General features: G+C 44.3%; 1 protein-coding gene across 6 annotated transcripts; it reads right to left on the bottom strand.

Moving 5' to 3' along the window:
* Window positions 1–642: 642 nt before the first annotated feature.
* On the bottom strand, window positions 643–21,697 carry LOC105684635 (protein bark beetle). 6 transcript variants are annotated; one of them, XM_048651227.1, is made up of 29 exons: window positions 21,555–21,697; window positions 21,214–21,472; window positions 19,774–21,046; window positions 15,134–15,294; window positions 14,851–15,044; window positions 14,593–14,767; window positions 14,323–14,492; window positions 14,006–14,244; window positions 13,630–13,879; window positions 12,511–13,549; window positions 11,958–12,423; window positions 11,502–11,892; window positions 10,748–11,424; window positions 9,735–10,675; window positions 9,210–9,664; window positions 8,932–9,128; window positions 8,456–8,854; window positions 8,099–8,376; window positions 7,756–8,009; window positions 5,915–6,126; window positions 5,710–5,834; window positions 5,400–5,630; window positions 5,184–5,309; window positions 4,993–5,019; window positions 4,468–4,726; window positions 4,180–4,381; window positions 3,851–4,098; window positions 3,654–3,701; window positions 643–3,248 (listed from the first exon to the last, which is right to left on the bottom strand). In XM_048651227.1, the coding sequence occupies exons 3-29, from the start codon at window positions 20,116–20,118 to the stop codon at window positions 2,451–2,453; spliced, it is 8,907 nt and encodes a 2,968-aa protein (XP_048507184.1). In that variant the 5' UTR covers window positions 20,119–21,046; window positions 21,214–21,472; window positions 21,555–21,697; the 3' UTR covers window positions 643–2,450. The 6 variants fall into 6 exon arrangements, with proteins under 6 accessions (XP_048507184.1, XP_048507183.1, XP_020707175.2 ...); XM_048651226.1 differs by having other exon boundaries at window positions 21,214–21,490; window positions 21,555–21,690; XM_020851516.2 differs by lacking the exon at window positions 21,555–21,697 and having other exon boundaries at window positions 643–2,976; window positions 3,043–3,248; window positions 21,214–21,396.
* Between the last annotated feature and the right edge of the window lie 3 nt (window positions 21,698–21,700).

The following is a 21,700-nucleotide window of genomic DNA, read 5'->3' as shown; positions in this document are numbered from 1 at the left end:
CTCTTGACGTTTTGAGTGGAATCACCGTTAGCACTCGCTTCGCCTCAGCATCTATGGATTGGCGGGTATCTATGTTACAGCGTGGGCGCCACCCCGTCCCCCCATCCACGCCCTTTCTCGTACCTATTATACCCTCTCGGCGTTCTCCTTTGCCGTCACCCCGTGGGCCCCCGCGGGTCTTTGATGCTCCAATTTTGTGATAATCTGTTGTTGAGCTGTATTACCTGTGTACCGGTTCCATCTTCACATCCCGTATCCCATTAGCTCTTAGACAAAAATTGAGTAAATATTCACCGGTATGTATGTGTATAACAAGTAACGCGAATGAATTCCAATCTCGCGATATAATTGCACTAATTGCGATTCGTTTCTTTTTACCATCTCAGCGGTACGTCAAAGGAGTCCGCGTACCGCGGGCATGTACCGTGAATCATTTTCACGGTTTTTGGAACAACAATCGCCGAGGCGCCCCCCTAATTGTAAATAATATATGCGCAGGGATGCGAAAAGATAATTAATCAAATTTCTCACTCACGTATTTGTTTTGTACCGGGCAGTAGCTGTTTTATAGGGGCCACAAATTAACTTTCGGTACGGTGAATTCGTGGACCGGGTTGCGTGAAAAATAAATACGTTTCAACCTATGGTATATTAATGTGTATAACATTTATTATCAAACGGTCGCGAAAGGACTAAATATAATGGACGGACAAGTTCATGCACCAATGAATGGTTAAACAGTACGTTATACACATATCGGCAGAGTACATGCGCTCATTTTCATGTATTCAATACCATGTACAATATTTAAGTGTGATTCATTATCAGGTATTTATACTAACGTCGTTATTCGATTGTATAAAAAAAAATTAGGACAAATAAAACAGAAATAATAATGAAATGAAAATTAATAATTTTACAAAATATCTGTTTAAATTATGTAAATCTATAGCTGCTCAATAATAATTACTTTTAAAATTAGGACACATTAATAACGTATGAACGTAGATATATTGAACGTATGAATGATTATGGAAATATATATATATATCTATGCTATTATCATTATTATACTCGTTTGAAATCGTTACGAGTTTACAGGTATGTATTGTATATCACAACTTCGAAAAAGAACGATAAATTTCAACTACTACCTAACTACATATCTTACAGAATAAACGCGTCGAGGCATTTGGCAGTGTGTATTATCATTATAGTAGTGAGGAATTATTACTTAAATTCAACACGATACTTAAATAACTATAGACGAAACGCATTTTTTATAACTCTAGAAATTCTAAACTTAAAAATTACAGTTGTAGTTGCCTTACGTCTAGTTTATCATGCATTCATGATATCGGTAAGTATTTCATCCCGAGCGCTCGGTATGCGTACTAATTTATTATGCATTTGCTTTCGGCCAATCGTGTATCGTAGATATCGACATGCATCATATAAAAATGGAAAGATTCGTCGCGGTCAATCGAAGGCATCGAGATAAAGGCACCGTGCCACTGATTTGTACTATTCTATATTTACCTATATTAATGTCCTACGAGGAACGTCTGTGTTCGATTTTAATCTCATGGGAAAATTTCATCGGTGATGCGGTGATCCGAGTACCGAACATACTCGACGTAGCGAACTCTGGCCTGCGCTATTATAGTACCGCAGAATTTTTCAGAAGTGCGAATACGTTATTCGGCGCAACGATAGCTTTTTGTGAAACCTCGTCGATGGTAGACAAGACGTTGTGACGTTTTTAGCACTAATTATTATTTACCTGTATTTATGTACCTATGAATACCGTTCGGTACCGTTCAATTGAGTAGAAAAGCACTCAAGCTCTGAATTGCACTCGAAACATACCACCCCACCGCTGGTACCAGCGTACAACTATTACACATTTACATCTCGCGCATTACCTATACCCGTACCTCCTCGGTACGTGGAGCGTGCATAATCGACAACTCGGAGGTGAAACAATTTAGGAATTCGTTATGAAATTTGGACGGAAAATGAGAGAAAGCAAGCGTTCCCTCCAACGATAGACGTCAACTCCTCTATTGCGTCTACGAGCGGATGGAAAACGGCTGCCGTAACTTTGCCATCGCGATCCTATGCGCGAGGGCGAATCATTCCTATGAAATCGATCGGATCAACAAATCCATAACTATTATAATTTCAAAGTACCGTTAAAGTTATAAATAGCCGCGAGAACGGAATGAGTTCGATCGTTCGATAAAAATGATTGAAACACGCGCACAACGTATCGATAGATGTGATTGGTTCTTTTATTGTCAGATCTATGCAGTTATGCCCGTGAGATGTACGCGCGAGGGTACGGATATAGGTGTGACGCGTGCATGCATACCTAATATGTACAATGACCGAATACGTCGACGCGACGTATGGACGTGGTGTTGTACGCTAATTATAATACGATTGATTTACATAGCCGTTTCGAGTGGCTGGCTTTTGCTGCGAGACGCTAACGAGAGTTGGGTCAATTCCGTCGGTTCTGTAGGCGTGAATACGTCAAAGTTAGTTTCGAGTAAAGCCTCGCTTTTAGAACGTAACGGTTTATCCTCTGCTTGATCTAGATTAGCGTCAAGAAGAGCTTCGCTCCTAGGCCTCTCCTCGTTATAATAATAGGGGTGCGGGGGTGGGGGGGTAAAATATTCCGGCACCGGTTCGGAACCAGGAGTCAACGGTTCGATATCGTAGGCCATACCCGAGGGGTAGTCGACCGTGGGACTGTACGCGGACGTTACCTCCAGCTCGCGTTTCATATCGGTTATGGAATCGGTGGTCGTCAAGCTCGAATTCAACGGCAAGGTGGAGGTATTGTTCAGGTAAGAGAGCTCGTTCATCGGTTCCGTAGGACTTTCAGCGGGCGTACCTGTTGCGGCACCGACGTTACCCTCCGACGGCCATCCGTTGTTATCGTCCCTCGCAGCAAAGGTCGAGTGATTCCTGAAACCTTCGTTTCTGTAGGAAAGGTCGAAACCGGGATCGATCGGACGCCCGGTTTGATTATACTTTTTCAAACTGCTCCCTTTGAAGTCAACGCCGGTTCTTGCGCCCGGTGAGTAGCGGGGATTGTGAGCTTCGTAAACGTCGTAACTCTGATTGTCTTCCATCGACGAGTTCAGCTGCGACTTGTCCATGGAATCTATGCTGCCGCTGTTCATCATTTTCTTGTAATCCAGGGACCTGGAGTTCAGCGTATCGGTGGATTGCTTCGTCTGAAATTAAACGGCATCGAATACAAGGACGAGTTTCTATATTTGGAACAAAACATGAGCGCGATCGCATCGCTCGTATTCTATTGCAGGTCTAATGATTATCACAGCTTTACACAGACGCATTAATTAGTGAGCGGGCTTGCTTATACAGGAATGACGATAAAATCATAAAGGTGTACTATTCCATCTATCTAATTATACAAATGTAATTGTGTGTTTAAATAGACGTGAATTAGCGTTATTGATATCGATCACACTGCACAAAGCTGATGCGAGATATAAGAATAATAAACGATTGAACAAAAACACCACAAAATGACGGCAACTATATTTTCATAAAGACAAAACGACATTGATGATATAACACAGGAGAATAAGGGTGCTCTCAAATTTTTTTCATCTAACCTGATGCATGGGTGGTACCAGAACCACTCTTTTCTCCCGCTTTGGCCGCTTCGAAAATTCATCGAAACATTAGTGAATTTAGGAATATCTGTTTTTCTTTCGCTGTTGAGTTTTTTTTTTTTCTCATGAGGATGGAAAAAATGCCTTTTTAACACAACGTGAAAACTCTCGGATTTTGAATGATTATCGGTACTCACGGAAATTGGTTTCCTTCTATAACCGAGCTCGGCAAAACCCGACGTAGATCCCACAGATCGAAGAGAATGTAACGATTGCCTGATAGAGTTGCGCCTTTCCAGACGTTCGACTCGTCTTCTCTTTGATTTCGACACCCACAACGCAACAGCGGCTGCTAGGAGTCCCAACGCTATTCCGGCAGCACTCAATACCCCGATAGCGACTATGTCTTTTCTCCAAGACAACGGGTCGATGTACACTCTCGGATCTATCGTGAAACGATCGTTATAGCTACATTATCCGAGAAGCTCTGTTATTTTTTTTTTTTTTCTTAATATTTACAACTCACCAATTTCGCAAATAAAAGTGTTCGGCTGCATACAGTTATCGATTTCAATCGTCTGGTACGTGAACATCGTGCACTGGTCAACTTTCTCCAACTGCTGCACCCACACACGTTCGGAATAATCGAAACGTGTCTGTTGTTTTCTAAGGAATTTCCACAGCTCGATATATTCGCCCATTATGAACGGCATCGACGCGTTCGCCAGCTGAAATTTTAATCATTCAAGATCTGTAAATACTCGTTCCTAGATTTATCGTCGAAAATCGTCACGTGTACAGCAATGATACACACCCTGCAGAAGTCCCTTGCCGAATAAAAGTCCATGGGAGCACCTATGTATATGTAACACGTATCCCCTACCAGTTCCCAGGCAGGTGGACACTTGCCCGTTAAAACGCTCTTGTTGGACATGTGAAACGGTTGATAATCGACCTGAAGAAGATCCGGCGAATCTTCGCGATCCTTTATCCTACCACCTACGGCTAGGGTTTCGTTGTAACCCCACCAGTTGTGTCTCGCATCCACGTGCGATGTCCACATTTCCAATTGGCTGTGCGAAAACAGTAATGTATGAAAAATCGAAAAATGAAAACGGCGTCACATACAAGATCAAGAGTAAGCAGGCGAAAAAAAACAGAGATTTTGAGAACGTTTGAAGCTCTGATTCATCTGCGGTATGCAAGCATTCAATTGAACTCATTGGCGCACCAGCGTACCTGCACCGAAAGTAATTTGCGAAAGGGTACGATAAAAATTATACGACGCACACACAAACACAGAATCACATCGAACGCACATAGTGAGAAAATAACTTACTTTTGATACCATTCCTCGTCGATTAGTCTGTTTATATTCATGCACATGCGTGTGTCATCCGATTACAGGTATATATACAAATAAAAGTAAATACAGTACAGTAGAAATATGGGGAAGAAATTATGATACTCGGATAACTACTTTTCTAATTTTAATTCAAACCCAAAGTTATAGCGGGATTAATGACTTACCGCGATCTGTTCATCGTCGACATTTCGTAATCGTTGTCGGGATTGAAGAAGGCATTGTCTACGTATTGTTGCCCAGGTGTGCCTGCGATAATCGTGCTCCTACTCTCCCTGTCCACGGCAAGATTTCTGTTGAGATATACACATATTGTTATGCGGTAGACTGTGATCGTTTGCGTATAAAAAATATCCAGGGATATTTCAATGTCTGCCACTCACTTGTAGAATCCGTTGTGCGCAGTACTTTGATATATTGGCAGTCGAACTTTTTCGAATCCGGAAATCTCGAGTAAATGCATTCCAAGATTTCCGTGCAAGTAATTCAGGGTCATATTACTGACTACCTGCTTTAAGACGATATTATTTTCGTACGGTACTATGTTTCTTGTGAAATAATTTCGGAATATCGTCACTTCCTGATAAGGACTGCTCTGTCGTCCTTCGACGTATCTGGAAACGTGGTATAGGTGAGCATATGACATGTAAAATTGTTAAAACTATCGAGCTATTTATAGTTGGAAATACTAACAATGTAGGTTTGTTAACATTGTCCGTAAACAAATTGTTATGGACCCATCCTTTGAGAGATGTAGCGAATCCGTGGGATGCCGCTCGGATCAACACCCCACCTTGATTACCTCGCACTAGATTATTCTGGAATATCGAAAGAATTAAAAAACTTTTAATGAATTTCAAGTCTGGCAAAAACCGTTTGGATAAAAATGTATACTTACGCGAAAATAAATGGACTGTGTATTACGGACGTCCAATGTAACAGCTGCTTTACATGTCGTTATATTGCCGTAGAGCTTTGCACAGTTGTTTATAATTTGATTTCGCTCCAACGTCATTATTGCATTCACTTCTCCGGCACTTGCATATCTAACAGCCTCCTCGCGACAATTTGATATCATCGAATACGATATATTGTGTTGAACATCACGATCTACATGAAACGAAATCGATATTAATTGAAACATTGTATGAACCTGTTAATAAAGCTCAATTATAGTGACCAATTTGGCCTAAGAAAGGAAAAAATCCAAAGGGGTACCCTTTGGAATTCTGTCGATTTTGGGTTGAAGAAAAATATTTTATTTTACACGCTTTTCTTATGTATTTTGACCCCAGGAATCCAAATCCGAAAGCCAAATTGGTCTATCTGTAAAATTGAACGAGTTATCACCAATTTGTCGCTGTTGGGAGCAGAAAAATTATAAGACATATCGATTGGTTTTAGTCGTGGACCCACTTTGATTCGTCGCAATTCATGCATGGGTCGAAATATTCGAATTTCTCGGTCTACGAGGGAGCTCGAGCTTTGCTGGAGTCAGGTAGCCAGCAGCGTAGCGCTTTGTTGTGAGTCGTCACCTTCAGGGCTGAGCAGAGGTGACGCCCCACAACAAACCGCGCGCCCCTGGCTACCTGACTCCAGCAAAGCTCGGGCTCCCTCGTAGACCGAGAAATTCGAATATTTCGACGCATGCATGGATTGCGATGAATCAAAGCGAGTCTACGACTGAAACCACTCGATATGTCTTATAATTTTTCTGCTCCCAACAGTGAATAATCGATGATTACTCGATCGATTGCACGAGTAAATGATTTTGCCTTCCAGATTTGGATTTCTGAGCTGATTATATGTCACATTACCCTCAAAAAGCCGATAAAAAATCGATTTCTGGGTCAAAACTAAAGTAGTTTGGAAATTGTTTGTATTACACTTTTCTGACGTATTTTGACCTCAGGAATCTAAATCTGAGAGAAAAATTGATCTATATCTAAAATTGACCGAGTTATCGCAAATTTTCAGCTTTTTGGGGTCAAAAATAAAAAATTGATTTTTTTGTCTATGTTAATGTAATTTGAGCTCAGGAATCCGAATCCGGAAGAAAAATTACTCTATCTGCAAAAATGAACGAGTTATCCTCATTTTTTCGCATTTTTTGGCATAAATTTGAGGATATCTCGAAGGGAAAAAATCGTAGCTCAATTTGGACAACGGATTCGTGTTCCTGAGGTCAAAATACATAAGAAAAGTGCCATACGATCAATTTTAAAAAATAAAAAATTTTGGCCAAAATTTGAAAAAATCGTAAGGGGTACCCCTTGGAAAAATCTCAAATTTTGACCAAAAATTTTTATTTTTTAAAATCGATCGTATGGCACTTTTCTTACGTATTTCGACCTCAGGAACACGAATCCGTTGTCCAAATTGAGCTACGATTTTTTCCCTTCGAGATATCCTCAAATTTGTACTAAAAAATGCGAAAAAATGGGGATAACTCGGTCATTTTTGAAGATAGATCAATTTTTCTTCCGGATTCGGATTCCTGAACTCAAATTACATTTAGATAGACTAAAAAATCAATTTTTTATTTTTGACCCCAAAAAGCTGAAAATTTGCGATAACTCGGTTAATTTCATAGATAGCACAATTTTTCTTTCAGATTTAGATTCCTGAGGTCAAAATACGTAAGAAAAGTGCCATACGGTCGATTTTAAAAATACTTTATTTTTAGCCCAAAAATGGAACATCTCTTTTTGAGTATAGGATCCAAATTTTGAAACTCACTGAATCCTATTGCAGATATGGGCAACGTTACGATCTCTGCTATAAACCCGTGAACACCGCTGGCACCATTGGCGAACAGTCTGACGCTAAGACTCGGGCCTGTTGTTCGGAACAATTGCTTTTCGTGTACGGTATCGACTTCCAGATGCCCGATTTCCCGAGCTGTCACGTTATAAATGTCTCCATCGTACAACGTAATTCCATCGGCGCGACCAGGTTTCCCGGTCGAATTGAACAGATTGAATTGCAAAAATCTGTAGAAAATTCAGACGTAATTATTCCTCTTTTCACACGTGCGTATCTACGCCAATTTGTAGCGTATGAATGTAAAATTGAATTTTACCTGAATCCGAACGGTTTCGCTCTGTAAGCACTCCTAAATATTTTCACGCAATTGACGGGATTGTTGTCGTACTTGTAATAAACGAGCACTCGTTCCTCTATAGTTATTTCTTTCGTGGTATCACAGATATCGATCATGCTGAACAAATGATAAGGTATGTTCAACGCTTTTATCGGTGCAAATGAACTCTCGTCGCCCTCCCGACCTTCTCCGGTCAACGACAGAACGTTCACACCGTTGCCCAAGACGTTATCGATCCCGTTAAACAAAAGTTCAATCTGAAAATAGTACGTAGACATCAGTTGGAAAACACAGCTTTGCGAAATTGACGTAGTTTTCCTATAATCGAATGCTCACCGTGTGCGTGGGGGAAATAACGTTGATTCCATGATAAGCGCTCTGACCGATGCTGACGTGAGTAACTTCCGGGGATTTCATGATCGATTGAATAGCCGCCGATTTTTCGTTGTGCAAAATACCGGCGCCAGTGATGTTGACGTACTTGAGTACGGATTCAATTCTCCGTACAGTACCGTGCGTCACAACGTCGTGGATGCGATGCTCGTACAAATGGTGTTCGAATTCTCCGTTAGCTATCCGAATACCGCCCCAATAATCGCGTGAGATGTCCAGGTTTCTTTCACCGCAGTTGACGAAGACGAAATGGCCGTCCCACGGGCACTCGTAACGGTGCCCGAATAATTGCCCGTTCAATCGAATTTGGCAGTCTTCGATACGCTCCTCGTTGCCAGCGCACTGTAATTAGGCATCGTTTAAAAATTAGTCCTCTTCCCGATCGACGTATTTTTCAGGGATATGGGCGATCTGTTCACCTGCAAGGGCTCCGGCCACGACCAGATTCGAGTTAGCGAGCCTTGATGAAGCTCATATCTGCGATCGCTGGTTACAAAAACGTTCAGCGGATCATAGCCCAATTGGCGACATGCAACTTGCGCGTTACGTTCGGTAAAACGTGAGTCGCATATGGGGATCCATTGCAACGTTGTGTGGTTGAAGTATTCCAAAAAACCTGTTTATAAAAATCGATAGCTGATCGAATATCGCACGATAACGTCGGAAAAATAGTCAAAGGTGAAATATATGTACATACCTTCGTGGGTTGCAGATGTGCAGTTGCCTTCTTTGCACAATCGTATGTTGTCCAAGGGTGGTATGTTGCGCAAACTTCGCTTTGCCGAGGCCTCGGGATTCGGGTTTTCCGTACTCAGGGGTCTCATGATGATTTCATGGCCCCTGGATCCAACAGCTTTCAACGTTCCGAGAGCAAGGATTCCAATGTTCGGTGCAAACTCCATCACGACATCGGGGTAAATGTTCAAAGTAGCATCGGGCATTATGGTGATATCTGTTCGGATGACGTAGGGCTTTTCGCGCGGATAAAGTGAAAGAGTTTCGGTCAATCGTCCGCCCAGATTATCCAAGTCAATTGATATCGGTTGTTCCCACGATACCGAAATCGAAGAGTCTACCGTATCTTCGGTCAGGTAGGGCCTGAAATTCGCCACCGCATGATCGTTCCAATCGTCAAAGTCGAAGATCCTTTGCCTGTAACACAGTGAACGATCGTTACAACGGTGATCCTCATTTTTCCAAAATCGTTTAAACATATGCGTACCTTATTTGGCCAAAATCTGCAGTGCCCCACCAATTCTCTCTTACATCCACTTCGTTATTTATCTTAGCTGTTTTGATGCCAGCCAATAGCTCGTAGTCCAACGTGTTATCTCCGAATAGATTTCTGAAGACTCGCACCTTTTGAATACCGTGAAAACCGACCACGTAGGTCGGCGTATTGTACATCTGGTGAAAACCTCTGGTCATGCTCTCGTAGTGATTCCGCTTGACTTCGTTGAGGAAAAATCTCGCGTGCACCTCGCCCAATATTTCCGACTGACTGTCAGCCTTGAATTCTACCATGTAGGTGCCACTGTTTCTTTCGATTCTGTTGTTGTCAATTTCTATGCGTTTTTCCATTCCACGTATGGACATCAGCCCTGTCTTGCAACGATTGTTATCGAACACGTTCTGCGTCATATTCAAATTGGCAAAATGACCGTCTACGATGAAACCGAATTGTTCGTTATCGCGCCATGTATTATTACCAAAGTATAACGAGTGCGTAAAGTTTTCGTTGTATTTCCAGACGTACGGTAGCGTAACATCGAATCCACCGGCACGGTTCCTCTCGATGGTGTTGTCCTGTAGGAGCCAGTGGAACAGGTTGTTCGAATGCCTCAAATCACGGCTGAATTGCAATATCCCTTTCCCATTGTCGGTGATCAGTGTATTATTCACGTGGAACGAAATCTCCGATACGTTTGACTCGAATACGTTCCAATGAGGCGCCACTACGTAGATCGCCTGTTCCCTGTTGTGGGATATCTCGCAATTGATCAATTTTATCGTTTCATTTGCTTTTCGCAAAAAATGATCGCCGATCTCATCCAGGTAACGGTTGTAATAGGACGCCATGATACCCTGATTGTTGCCTTTGATTTTTGTGTTCGCAACGAGCAGCGTTGGGATGGGCCCCTGAACGATTCGATTACGAATATCCTGCAACACGATATCGAATGAAAAATATACCTTGATTTCACTGGAGAAAATTATCTCCTAGTGTCAACGTACCTGAATGGGAGCTATGAGTGCTGTGAGTACAATGACCGTGCCACCGAGGGAATTACGGCCACTCTTATATTGCATGATAACTTTGAACGAACTTGAGGTAACCGGAAAGACGGTGAGATCCCTCTCGACGTGCCAAATGTTGCCTTGATGGTCCAAATGCTGAGAGTCGTGGAGGATTATCTGCTCCGAGCTACGATTGTGGATGGGATTCAACAGCTGGATACCGATTACGTAGCCCGGTGTACACTGAATGTTTATCAAACGTTCGAGATTCTCCCCGCCTCCCTTGGCGGTGACGACGTACTTCGTTTCACCATTGGCCAATTCTATGTCACCACTGTCTTGGGGTATGACGATGGGATTGTAAGGGGTGTCGACGGTCATGTCTGGCGAGCGATCGAACCACCCAGCGAATTCTCTTTGCTGTACCGCGGATAGGGCAGGGTTGTGCCTGATACCTGCTATTCTGTTGTTTTCTAATCTGGAATTTGAAACTTTCAAACCGAGCTGTTTGAAACTGATTCCGCTGCCGCGATTATTCGAGAAATCGCTGTTCCTGACGGTATTCACTGCGTCAGCAGAATAAATGTCGGAGTACAAAATCCCAAGTCCGTCCTGCAGATTTTCCACAACCTTTATGCCATCCATCGAATGTCTGGCAAAATCAATTTGCAGCGCTAAAATGACCAATCGGAATTTGCATTCACATTCGAATTCGTACGGGTTTGAAAGAATTTTATGGAACTGAACTCACCGGGTTTCAACGCGTTGGTAGTAAAATCGAGTAAACCAGCTCGTTCTATGGTTATGTACTGGAGGTCGCTTCTCTGGGCCAAAGGGCTGAACCTGAGACCAGCCCAGGCAGCCTCCGAGCAAATGACACCGACGTCATTTTCATGAGTGCAGGAATTTTCGAATTCGTTCGCCGTCTCCGCCCGACATTGAGTAATGTCGATATCGTCTTCCGTGCATCGAACGTTGCTCAGAATTATATCCTCGTTGGTACCGGCACCGGGGATCTCCGATCGTTCCATGTTCCAATTGTCCGGATCCAACGCCAAGCCCAACTGGTGACAAACCAACGCGGCATCCCGGATCGTCCATCCGTAATTACACACCGTCCCCCACCGCTCTCCTATGCGGACCTACGCGTGAATATTCATTAAAAATCGTAGTCAATATTAGCGATACTTTCACTTTCGACAATTACCTGCAATCTGCCTTCAAGATTTGTCCGGCCCCCGAGGAGTCTGACGGGCGGGCCCGTGTCAATCGGGTCCAGCATCACCATTTCGGTGAGATTCTCGATGTCGGTTTCATTGTCGACCTCGTTAACGATTTCCTCTTTCAGGGTGAACAGGATATCGCTCGGACCCTTGCCCCTCGCGTCCAGCTTTCCGGCTACCATCATTCCAACAGCGGGTGGAAATCGAAGCGTAACTCCTGGCCGTAGAGTCAGTTTACCACCGGGTCTGACGTTTATATCTCGCACGACTACGTACTCTCCGGCGCTCAAACTCTCCTGACCATCCACCTCACCGCCGACCAAATTTGTACCCGGAGTGTGAAATTGAGGAACAAAGGTGGGATTCGATATTATCGTGTTCGCACCTGGGTTACTGCTGTGAAGTAGGTATGGCAGGTACTCAATTTTTGCCAAATTGTACCTGTCCTTCCTGCAATTACGAAATGACGATGAAACAATCAGAACGACAAAATCGAGAGACGTACGAATGGTAAATCAAACGACCAAATCTCTTTACCTGTGAAATAATCGTTCGACTATTTTCTGCTCTTCGGCAAATCCAAGCCAATTGTACGTACAGTTGATAACTTTGCTCTGGTCGCCCAATTGAGAGCCAATCTCGTAAAGTGATTCGGGATTGTGAAGAATATTCCTGAACACATCAACGTTCCCAGACGAAACGACTACGGCGGCCGCTACTTTCGACCTCGGTATCAATCTCATTCCCTGTGTATCCCCGTTATCGAGCGGTTCGCGAATTCGATTATCTCTCACGAAATTCCTCGTGAATACCAGCCTCTGGACATCGCTGTAGGGCGAAAGTCCGATACTGACTACAAATACACCGCGATTGTTGTAAAATTCGTTGTACTGAATAGCCAGTGTCGCGGGTAGCGTGTCGAACTCCTCGTAAAGTGGATTTCGCACAAGTATACCGCCGTACGAATGTTCTCGAAAATGATTGTACTCTATACACCCATCGATGTTCAGAGCTGGGCTCAGTCTTATGCCGAGCTTGGAATTTTGCACGAACACGTTATGGCCGATTTGTAGCTTGAGTAGATTTCCGTCGTGCCTCCAGCTCGACTCAACCTGAACCGCCACCTCCAAGCTACCGTTGAACCAGTTCCCCGTTATATTGACGTACGAATCGCCCGTTGAATTTCCCACCAATACGCCTACGTCCCTGTTTTTGAACACCTCGGAGTACTCCACTACGGTGGTTTGGTTGAAAGAAATGTACTCCGAGTGCGAGCTGTCGTTGAGCCAGACGGCGAAGCCGTACCCTCGGTTAGAAGAGATGCTCGTTCGGGAAATGTTCCTGTTACCACCGTAAACGGTGACGTTCACCCCGTCCCCGTTGTTGAACGATATGCGGCTGTCCGTTACGTTTATGTCAGCCGCTGCCCCGACGACGTGGACCCCCGCCACGTGATTGTTGTTCGACACCGAAGTATCGTGGATATGCAGACCCGAGCGAATCTTCTCCACCCCGATCCCACGCCCGTTGTTGTCAGCTATCGTGCTCCCGGTTACGTTCAAATCGTAGGTTTTTTCTGAAAACGGATAGCGAAACGCGCTCTTGAAGGGGGCTGATTCGAGAACTACGTAAAGTATAACGACAACGCTAGCTTACTGTAGCCGGACGAAAGTCTGACGAAGGCGATCATCGGCGAACGCGCCTCCGCGGTAAATTTGATGTACAGATTGTGACGAGTCGTCGTGACGCTCTGAGGCAACGTTCCGTTTCTAACGTTCACACTTGCCAGGAGTCTTTCCCCGCCGCTGGATCCGTCGTAGATCTCGATGGTTGCTGTGTCGTTCCGTTCCGCCGCCATTTGCAGAAAGTGAATGGTCAGTACGTGACCGGGTCTCGTGTAAATATGCTGGACAGAGTGAAACGAATCTTTTCTCAGTATGACAGAAATCTGATCGACGTAGGGATGATTTTAAGAAAGAAATACAATCGTCAGGAAACGGATCGCACGCGAACGCTTCTCGGTATCACTCACTTTGGTACAGACTTCCGAATTCAATTTGAACCGTCGTTGTTCCATGAAAATAATTATGGGAAAGGTTTGACTGGTAGTTCCGGGGAGTTGACATAGATCGTGATTGTCCGTTCTGTCCAACTTCTCCGTGGGTTTCTCGTCGTGGTGGACGTACTTTATCCCGTCGGCGCCGTTGTCGAGTACCACGGAGTTCTCCACGAGGGCGAGACCGCTGGAGCTGTTCACGTAAATCCCGTATCCTGAAACACGACGAGCGATTAACAGCGTTTCGCGAACGAAACTCGTCCGCACTCGGCGCTCGTTCGATCGAGTCTCACCCTTGTTGTTTCGCACGGTGCAATTGGTCATGACGATCGGCGCGTTTGGCGAGGTGACGTTCACTCCGTTGAACGCCGAATGAAGAACCGACACCGACTCCATACGCGGCGGAACACCTTCGACGTGAATCGCGGACGTTGTGTTGTATTCTCGCCCCGTACCAGCGTATCTGTACAGAGGTAAGGAGTTAATAACGAAGACGCGCCGTCGTTGATATTCGAAGTGCACGCGGAGCGGAGGAATAGCCGCCGGGGACGACGTGCACTCACTTGACGTCGACGTGTCGAAGGATGGATTTCGATCTGTAGATGTACATGGTGTTTTCTTGGATAAGCGGCGTGTCGTAAAGACTGCCCTCGAATCTGAGACCGCGCCAATGTTTGACGGCTTGGGTGCCACCGTCGTGACGTGGAAGGCAGGAAATCGCGAGATCCGGATGATAGTCTGAAACGGAGTGGGACGCGCGACGTATTGAGATACGGTTATTCGATTCGATTCGATGATTGATCGACGACTGATGAACCTACCGCATACCCCGGCACCGAGCTGCCTGTAAGACCACAGGTCGCAACTTTGCAGGGATGACTCGGTGCCGCGGCATCCCGGCTGCTCGTACAGAAGACGAGGTCTCGCCGGCCACTGTCTGTCCAACCAGCCACGCCATCGACCTCCTTGCAATCCCAATTCTCTGCAAGCTGTTTCCAGATCCGCTCGAGTCCAGCTAAAAATTGAAACGATTGCGTTTTCAGCGATGCAAGGGACGGAGACCTCGTGCCGTTACAGGGGGAGGGGGTCGAACGCCGAACTTACTTTCGAGAATTCGTGCAGACGGAACGCCATTCGCCCTGATGGAGAAGCTGCAGTCGTCCCTCGAGAGGGCTCGGCCCGTCCACCAGTCGAATCGACCTGGGTTCGGGCCGAGAGGACGGCTCCTCTGCGGTCGTCAACACGATCGGGTGTTCGGGGGCGCCCTGAAATCAAATTTCACGTTAGAGTTGTACAGCGAATGATTGTTTTTAAGGGTGGAAGTAAAAATCGAAACGATGTGGGCAAAAAGGTAGTTTTTGAAGCGAGGAACGCATAATTCCATTCACGTTCGATTGCTCGAACAATAGAGGAAGAAAGAAAGGGAAGAACTTATTCAACTATTGACTTGTTTTCGTGATACAAATAAATGATAATTGAAAAATCTGGTGAAACAATTATCGCGTTTAACGGTGAAATCTGATCACCTGCGGTGAAGCACTTACCAATTCGCTGGTCAAGGGGAGAATGGCGGAGAATTATACGTGCGGACTAAGCGAGGGATTTGCTACAGGACTCGCAGGTTGTAAATAAGGGATTACCTATTGTACCCGCCCTTTTCTTTTCTATCGGGTATCGGTGACAATAGATCGCCTATCCTAGACACTTACACGTCTCCCTATTTTTTTTTTTACACATGTAACCGAAAATTTTCAAGTACACAACACGAAACATTCATGGTATTTATTTCTGGTGCTAATCCGGTCGCTCGATACAAAAAATACCTCAGATTCCGAAGACGTACAAACGATATATTTATTATAATAATAAAATCGACGATGATATTCGTACGACCGAATGTTGTTTAAAATTGAAGCCCTATTTCGTTCGATGAAAACTATCCCACATAAATGAAAAACCTTATCTTTTATCTCTGAACCGATAGCGACGAAGGCTCTATAGTAAAACGACCAGCGGAATAGCCGCAAAACGATATTATATTTTTTGCTCCTCTGCAGCTCATCATTCTGATATTAAAAATATTTCAATTACGGCACGTCGTATGCACCGGTACTTCCACTTCCGTATACGCTGTAGGTTTGGCGGGTATTATGAAATTGAACGAGCGTAACCCTGAAAACAATCATGCAATTAGACACCGGGTAATAACACCGTCAACGTTTCTACGGCAAAAAGTCAAATGAATTAGTTGACCCTTGCAGTCTCACGAATCAACTCTCCGGTCAGCAGTCGGCGGTAATCGAGTGCAAGCCGAAGACCATCCTCGGGTCACTCCTCGTTGACCCGTCGCGTGGCCTTCTTGACTCACTCAGATCTGCAGCACTTTCCTCGTGTCATACATGTAAGAAGCGTACGGACGGTACGGTAATTGGCTACCTCGCTCGTAGTGCGAGTGCTCTTCAGAGTTCTGGAGTCAACATCGGGGAGGACCCGGCCGCGCTACGTCCAATTACAAAATTAAGAGAACAGAGCGTTTATTCTTCGCCGGAAGTCGGCTCCCCTCCTATACATATGTGTACATTTTCGAACAGCGTGCGAGTCTCTCGACCTCTGAGTGGGGCGGAAAATGTGAATGATTCGGTACAACGCGGCTATTATTGCAGGCCGCATTGTACGTAATCTCATTCGAAACATGTGAAATTCTTTGATTTTTGAATGACATCGAGGTTTGTCAGGTTCGAAGGATACGTGCATTTCGTGGGATCCCAGGGACTCTAGCATCGATATTTTTACGAGTTTGTCAACACCCGCCGGCCCGTGCGACGACCACTTGAAATAATTGGGATTAATTGTTGAAAGCTCTGCCCACGATTTCGTGCGGTTACTACAATAATCAGAGTATATTAAACCCATACCATCAGCGGTGTAGAATAGAAAAACGTGAAAATTCTTGGTACAGAACGATTCGTATTTTTTCGCGGTCTCCCGCCGTGGAGGAAAAAATAATTCAACAAAAAGACGAACGGAGTTAGAACGATAAACCGTAGGGATCACTGGCCCGAAACCTGCGAAGCCATCCTCGAGCGCGGAACGTGGAACGACGTGCACCGGAAATAGCGTAGACGCTCGCTGCTACAAACACCGGATTCTACATTATGTAGTAAACAACGAACAGAGGAATGCGTGTAATAAAATCATCCGCATCATCAAGGGATGCGATGCATCGGCACTTTTCGTTCCTGAAAATGAAATCCTACGGTGTCAGAAAATCGGACAGGCCGTATGTGATTTCTGTACCAATACGACGTACCGGGTGTCACGTCTTTCGAATTCCCTACGTGAAAAATATCATATGAAGGATAATTTGTTGATTCCGCTACGCCGTCCTGAATTCAACCTGTTACAATATTGTATACATTATGGTCTTTCCGCCTGTTTCCTCCGCGCTTCGGACGGTAGACAGACGCGCTTGACATACGACCAATCGCGAGCCGCATATCCCGGATTTTGTAAAAATCATAGATTCTCCTGTGCCGGTGGATAATTCCCTCGATATCCCCATTGCATTACCCTTGAAAGAGAACGACCCTCGCCTCATTCCCGTTCAAATGTAATTCCTAATCCCAGCAGCCGCAGAGTCCTGCTGGCGATTCTCTGACGACACATCCTACCGCAGATAATCGTTATTGTTAACTGTATATCCATCGTACGTACAGTTCGCCCGAGGTATAAGCTTGCACAGGTTATTTCGAAATCTGAAACCATTTCGGTCTGTAATACGATCGTAGATTATAAGAAGACAACTTCGAGTGTTGGAGCGCACGTTAAAACTCTAGGTAAAACTATACCGTGATCCGAATGTAATTGTACAGCGTACGGGAGCTATGAACCTTGGAGTATGTAATCGCCCGCGTCTCAGATGACAATAAAATGAAAACCGTACATCGTATCTACGACTGTTACGAATGACACGACTGGATGTGACAGAGAGAGTAAAAAAGAGATAAGTGCGCGCCTCCCGTTGCACCGTATGTACGTTTACCGTTAATTAGCACGTATACTATCTGCACCAGACGTTCGATTCCGGAAAAAAGTCAAACCACGTGCGCGATAATTCACTTTCAATGATTCATCGTGTCATTGATGATTTCATCGACATATACTTGTCGCGTGTCTACCTATACACGATGAAATTAGATCCATTATTCTGTGAATTCCGAAGCTGGTGCACTCTCGCGATTAACACGGTCACACGAGAGCGATATTTGATATATTTTTTTTTCTTTAGTTTTTATTCGCTACAATTGCTTTTCGTTTTACGTTGCGGAGTTCAAGCTACGATTATAAACGGTTTTGTCACGCGTCAGCTCATTCAAGTGCTGGCGGTGCAACGTATCTGGTGAACCATTAACGAGGTGACGTATATAATATATATATATACATGTATATAATTACGAATGTACACGCGTCATTTTCCGAGACAACTATGAGGAAGTTTCGGATAACGTTGCATTTCTTTCAGGGTTGGTGTGAAGCGCCAGCTTAATACGGTAACCGGTATAAGCCCCAAAAAATATACCTACTACGCTTTCCTGTAGTAGGTGCAGGAAGCATTTCAAATGACCTATGTATATTTTTGGGTATTTCCGATTCTCTCCGCATGCGAGAGGTTTCGTTGCGGTGAATTACAGGTGACCGATCGATCATCCCTAATCTTATACGAGGCTACCCATTACGGAACGGCGGAGTGGACGTAGAAAAATTGTCAGCGATATGAAAATAAATAATTAGGGTAATTATTTCACGAGATACATATTTCGCAATGATGACTACGGGATCGCATGGCTACAGGAAAGCTCGCGAACGAACCGCAGTAGCTTCCACGAATGATTCATTCGCATTCTATCGAAATAATCAGGTTGTGCGTAGAGGGATGTATACGTAAACAGAGATCAGGTGAATCACAAACTACAGATAACCTCGGTAAATAAAAGAGTAGACGTACATCGCAATCACACGGGTTTGTACCTGATGCTTGAAAAATGATACTCCGTTTTCTCGTATACTCGTAACAGATAACGGAAGCATTATTAGGTTCAACGAAAACGACAGTGAGCTCGTGCCACGTGATAACGTGGTACAGCGATACGCGATAAGATAAAATATTCCTCTGCCAATGATCCCTTGCCGCGAAATCGTCGATTCTACTTTCCTTACTTCGAATGAAAAATATCGATATCATTTCCAGAGAATTTACGGCTCATTCTTAACGATAATCGCAAGCGAATGAAGACGATTCATTGATTCGATTCGAATTCGACACACTGTATGTAAAATACATGCGTGCGTACGGGTCGGTATGTGCACCCGAGAATTTCTGAACAGGAAAGGGTGGCGGGTACATACATATGTATAGTGTTTTCCAGGACAGGTTGCGTCGTCAGTCCGCAGTTATTCCATCATACGATCGTAACAAAGAAGATCCAACTGTCGCTCTTTCCTCGGATAGGCACTCGGAATAAAAATCCCTTTTACGAGTCGTTTAGTTGTAGTATAGCTTCTTCCGGAGGAGAACAATCGCCATGAGACGGCTGTTGTGAGCAATTTTTTTGTCCCTGGTCTATCCGTACAAGGCAGAAGAAGGTCGTCTGATATGGAAGATGGAGAAAGGTGAAGGTTGGAGAACACGGAAGAAGGAGAAAGGGGTTGTTGAGATTTTTGTTTTAATAGCGGTATCGTCTCACCTGAGCATTTATGACTCCACGGACGGTAATCCCTATCATGGGTGCGAACCGGATCTCGACTCCAGCTTCAATAACGAGCGATCCATCTCGTTCGACGAAGAGATCTTCACGAACGATGTAAGGACTCCGTGATTTCTCCAGCAACCTTTCACCCCTGGTAATACGACCCCCGGGTAATTCGGTGAATCCCGATATTCCATAATCGGCGGTCACCCTGTTATTATCGTTGTTCTGCGGCTCCGTGTAATATATCGTGGGATCCGTGGAGTCGGAAAATTGTTGGGCCCTCAAATTCCGGGCGGAACACAAACAGGCGAAGATTACCAAAACGTGTGAAACGAACATCGTGACTTCGATATAAAATTGTCCTTTGCCTCTTCGGTTATAGCCAAAAAAAGAGAACTTGAGATCACTTGGATTATTTAAATTATTACACTAGAATGCTGTTACTTTCCAACTCGGTAAGTGGAATGCATGAATTTTATTCAAATACGTTTCTAGGATTTTACCGATCGGCGTAGATTGTAGAAAAACCTAATTACTTATACCGCAATAATTGTACTGAGTTAAAGGACGGATATAAATTACTTTTAAGTAACTGCACAGATTTTATATAATAATTTGAAAATAAAACTCGTTGATCTACGCAACAAGTGCGAATAGTACGTCTTCTTTTTTTAAAAATAAATTTCTCTTTATGCAGGAAGATAAACTTTTATCAATTGTCCTCATGATTGCAATAAAAAGATCCTTGATCATAGTCGTCCGTAATTATTAGAACGTTCCATCCCCAGGATGGGATATAGCTATACAAATATCGTTCTGATCCAGCGAGCTTGATCTTTACTCCGATCTCTTCGTCTACTGCGATACTTGGAATTTTTTGAAACGACGATGAATCACGCACCGTGAATGAGACGGTCGAAGTTACGTTACGTTGTCAATCATCAAAATCCAAGCTATAATGATCACGAACACTTTTTATAGATCCTCTGATTTATCAATCTATGGGTATGAGGAAGACGACGGGACACCATGGAAGTTGAACGCGCCATGGCGACGCAAATACATGCAAATAATATTCTTATTCCCGCACAACAATTACCGTTATACGATTGAAATAAATGAAGCTGCGTATCGAAATCCAGGTATAAAAACTATCCGATGCATCCAATTAATGATCGAATATTGTTTACTGTTTACACCACACATACACTGTATCGGGAGCGAACCACTCACGCGCGACTGAGGATGGCGTGGATAAGTTTTTGATCTAAAACAGGTAAGGAAAAACGATCACTTTCGTTATAAACTCGTGCTATACATGAGCGTTCTAACTGAACGTCTTTGTTGTATCGCGGATGACTCGACGTTAAATCGAACGAAGAGAACCGCAGCCCGAATGTTCAAATTTGTTATTCGGAAATCACGTTTGCTCACCGTTTTCACACGATATTCCTGATGATGCTTTCGCCCGCTGCCTCCTGCTGTTTCATTGGGCGCGGTTTGACTGCTGGCTGGCACACTCAGTGATCGTTGGAGTGGAAGTGTATTCGAAAAGAGAATAACGGGTCACGTGACACGGCTACGTTACGCAGGTTGTGAAACAGGTGAACCCTCCTTCCCCCTGCCAACCCGCGACGCCATTTACGATGCGCCTATCACCTCTCCCCCTGAATTCCCTGAGCAACCGACGGCCCTGTTTATATTTTATCACCTGGGAATCAGTTGCGTAGCGTAACGCACTACCGTAGTAACTACTGTCAACTGTCAGTACTCACTTTGCCTGGGGCTACATGTGCTACGATCACTGGATACGATCATTAGCATTCCGATTTCAACTACCCCACCACGCTCCAATTGCGGGTGGTGAATGCCGTCCGCGACGCCGTGCAACTCCTTTTCTTCGACGACCTGTTTTGCCTTC

Source organism: Athalia rosae, chromosome 2 (assembly GCF_917208135.1).
Source record: "Athalia rosae chromosome 2, iyAthRosa1.1, whole genome shotgun sequence".
Taxonomy (NCBI): Eukaryota; Metazoa; Arthropoda; class Insecta; order Hymenoptera; family Athaliidae; genus Athalia; species Athalia rosae.
Note: the sequence above shows the minus strand (reverse complement) of the source record. Positions and strands in the feature narration are given on the sequence as shown.

Excerpts from the sequence above, each read along its gene's own strand:
- LOC105684635 (XM_048651227.1), bottom strand. The coding sequence starts at position 20,118 with ATGTTCGTTTCACACGTTTTGGTAATCTTCGCCTGTTTGTGTTCCGCC. Across the intron at positions 5,835-5,914 it reads CACAGTCCATTTATTTTCGC|AATAATCTAGTGCGAGGTAA; the intron begins GTAAGTATACAT and ends TCGATATTCCAG. Across the intron at positions 5,631-5,709 it reads AATGTTAACAAACCTACATT|ATACGTCGAAGGACGACAGA; the intron begins GTTAGTATTTCC and ends CCACGTTTCCAG.